The sequence below is a fragment of the Gavialis gangeticus genome, unplaced genomic scaffold (genome assembly GCF_001723915.1).
Source record: "Gavialis gangeticus isolate Ggan-Ray unplaced genomic scaffold, GavGan_comp1, whole genome shotgun sequence".
In the NCBI taxonomy this organism is placed as follows: Eukaryota; Metazoa; Chordata; order Crocodylia; family Gavialidae; genus Gavialis; species Gavialis gangeticus.
Genome location: NW_017729026.1, coordinates 20023850 through 20027295, shown reverse-complemented (window position 1 = coordinate 20027295; position 3446 = coordinate 20023850). Strand labels below are relative to the sequence as shown.

Sequence of the window (3446 nt, the reverse complement as noted above, 5' to 3'; positions counted from 1 at the left end):
AACCTGTAGGTATGGTGCCGGTTGTTCCTCCCCAGGTGCATCACTTTGCACTTGTCTGTGTTGAACCCCATCCTATTCTCCTCCGCCCACCCTTGTAACCTGTTTAGGTCCGATTGCAGCCTATTGCTTCCTTCTAGCGTGCCCACATCCCCCCACATCTTAGTGTCATCAGCAAATTTGAACAGGGTGCTTTTTACCCCCTCATCCAAGTCACTGATGAAGATGTTGAACAGTGCGGGCCCGAGGACCGAGCCCTGCGGAACCCCACTGCCCACATCCTTCCAGGTTGAGAAGGACCATCCACCACCACTCTCTGGGTGCAGCCCTCCAGCCAGCTGGCGACCCATTTGACGGTGTGGGTGTCGACACCACAGTCCCCCATTTTCTTAATGACTCCTATCTGTACTTCATCATACATTAATATGTAACAGATTAAAGATTGATGATGTGGCATGGTTGGTAGACTAAATGAAAAAACCATCTACTACCGTATACTTCAAGGCAATAAATACACTGTACTGAATTATGTCACAGATAGTTCACTTTGGTGTAATATGCACAGTGATGAGTAAGGATAAAAGTTGAAAATGCTAAAGACACACTAACTACCAAATATTTTTATTGTGGCCATTAAGTCATAGTTCATAATAAGAGCAGAAACATTTTATGTCTTAGACTGCCACAGGGAAGTTCACTCAGCAGAAGTTGCCAGTATACCTCTTCTGGGTATCAGCGTGCTAGCTGATTTCATCAGCTGAACTAAGCTGGGGGATGCTCTATTGAATGAATGTCTAGAGCCTGCTTCCACAAGAAAATGTATTACTGCCACTCTTAATCTTCCCATATTTGTGCCTGGATACACATTTTGGCTGAAGTGATAAGATGACTGGTCATCTTTCCTTTATAAGAAAACTGTACATATTGGAGATTATTTCAAGAGTTAGTTAATTTAGACCAAGATATAATGGGTGCATCTACACGTGACATTAATACGAAGCAATAAATTCTAGGCCAATTCGAGCCAGAGTCAGCTGCTCCCAGGAGTGGCGTCTGTGTGTGTGCCTGGGACAGCAGCAAATTGACCTGGGATGGAGCAGCCCTAAGCTGGCAGGGGAGTCAGCCCCAGGCTCTGGTGGTGGCATCAGGTGGCAAAGGGGCTGGCTGGGGCACAAGGGTACAGAGCCATGTAGCTAGCTAGCCATGTGGCTACCTGGTAGATACGCCCCACACTTTAGCACCCTTGTATGCCAGTCAGCCCATGTTACTGTCTACACATGCATTTCAGTGCAGTTACTTACTGCACCATAAGGTAGTGTATCTATATGTGCACTGTAAGATAGTGTATCTACACTGAGTGCATCTACACATGCACTTTACTTTGGAGTTGACTAATTAGCTCTGCCGTAAAGCGTCATTGTCTATATGCATGTTGGTATTAGGGTGCAGTAAATTAATTAACTCTAGGGCGGAGTAATTATGTGCACTGAAATGCCCATGTAGACAGTGATGGGCTGACTGGGGCATGAGGTTGCTAAATTGCAAGGGCTGCCTTCCACCTAGCCCTGCACTATAGCACCCTTGTGCTCAAGCCAGCCTCTCCACTCCCTGATGCTGCCACCCAGAACCCAGAATTGATCCCCAGGTCCCCTGTCAGCCTGCAACTGCTCTGCCCTGGCTCAAACTGCTCCATTTCTTGGTGCATGTGCAAACACTGTGGCTGGGAGCAGCTCACTTAGACAGAAACTGTGCCAGAGTTTATCACATCGCCTTAATGACACAGGTAGTATGCATGAATTTAATCCAGTTGGATTAATTTGGAATAAGGCACTCTTATGTTGGAATAAATATGCCCCACCTGGGCAATTATTAGGATAACTATTTCAGAATAAGTTTCCGTGTTGGCAAGCCTCTATACCATCCAGTATTCTGAAAGCTTTTGTAGTGTGGAGAATTGTTGGCTACATAATAACATTTACTCATACTTTAAAATGTTTAACTTTAAAGTTTTTCTTTGTTATTCATATCAGTAAGGCATCCATCAATGTATTTTTACATTACTGAAGCCCTCTAGTGGAAACACTAAATTTGTTTTTACTGTTAGTGCTTTAATTTTAAAGGCAATAAAATTGTTCTGTTATGGAAAGAGATGCTTTTCCCTGTGAATATTCAGAAGGCGGTTGAGCAGAATAGGGAGTATTCTCTTCAAGTACAATGAATACTTGTTCGATTGTCTTCCCAAGATTAAATTTGAGTGATTATGTTCATATGTGGTAATACTTCATGTGTGCTCAGTTTTATTCTCACCCTATAATTGCAAGGACACAGCAGATATAGGCCACATATTATGTGTAAGGACAACACACTTGGAGTTCCCGTATTTTAAAAAAACATATTTGAGGCTTATAGCATGCTATAAAGTTTTGACAGGACTATGTGCATCTTTCTTTTCCAGGCTATTTGCAGGAAGCATACTTATGGACTAAGCAGGTGCTTGCAATCATGGAGAAGTCTATAGTCCTGCTGCAAGAAGTTACAGATGGATCTCTCTATGAAGGAGTGGCTTACGGCAGCTACACCACCAGATCTCTCTTTCAATACATATTTCTTGTCCAAAGACACTTTGGCATCAACCACTTCAACCATCCCTGGCTAAAACAGCACTTTGCATTTATGTATAGAACTGTCCTCCCAGGTAAGTAGTTTGGATGGATGAAGACACATCTCCTAATTTCTAAAGCAATGACAATTTCTTTATTATAAAATGTTACTTTAAGTAGATGTGTATGTGATTCAAACAATGAAGGATTTTGCATTTTTTTTTACTTTGCTACATCATACTTTAAAATTACACTATTGTTGTTGACCTTTACAGTTTGTCAAAAGACTGGGCAAAGATTTGAGGAAAAACAATGACATTATAGAATTGTTTTTTTACATTTCAGGATTTAAAAGGCTTCAACTTTCTGTTGTTGTGAAAGTGTTCTTATATATTCTTTCTTATATATTCTTAAATTTCATAATTATTATCAGAGTATTTAATATTCTTTTCACTTACTGAAACTCATCATATTGGAAAGAAAGTTTTCAGAAATGAAAAAAGTGATAATATTTGCATAAAAATTGATAATATTTTCACAAAAACTGGGAAATATCAAGAACAGTCAACAATTATTTTTTTTGCAAAGAGAGTTCAGCAAGCAAAGCATTTTTAATTAAACTGTGTTGCTTATTTGTACCATAACAGGTACAGTGATGCCCAGAGGACCAGGTTTTTAGCCAAATGGCTCCACAATTCAAAAAGGATGTGGAGAAGCTTGAGAGAGTCAGAGAAGAGCCACGCTCATGATCAGAGGTCAGGAAAACAGACCTTATGACGACAGGCTGAAAGCCATGGGGCTCTTTAGCCTGGAAAAGCGCAGGCTCAGGGGTGATCTGATGGCCACCTA

The 3446-nt window shown here is 41.1% G+C and overlaps 1 protein-coding gene across 3 annotated transcripts in view; it reads left to right on the top strand.

Moving 5' to 3' along the window:
• LOC109299575 (dermatan-sulfate epimerase) overlaps positions 1 to 3446 on the top strand; it is a 435657-nt gene that overhangs the window by 416330 nt on the left and 15881 nt on the right. For all 3 annotated transcript variants that reach the window (XM_019520065.1, XM_019520063.1, XM_019520064.1), the window contains one exon: positions 2453 to 2692. In XM_019520065.1, coding sequence (XP_019375610.1) covers positions 2453 to 2692 — 240 coding nt within the window. The remainder of the gene's footprint in view (positions 1 to 2452; positions 2693 to 3446) is intronic.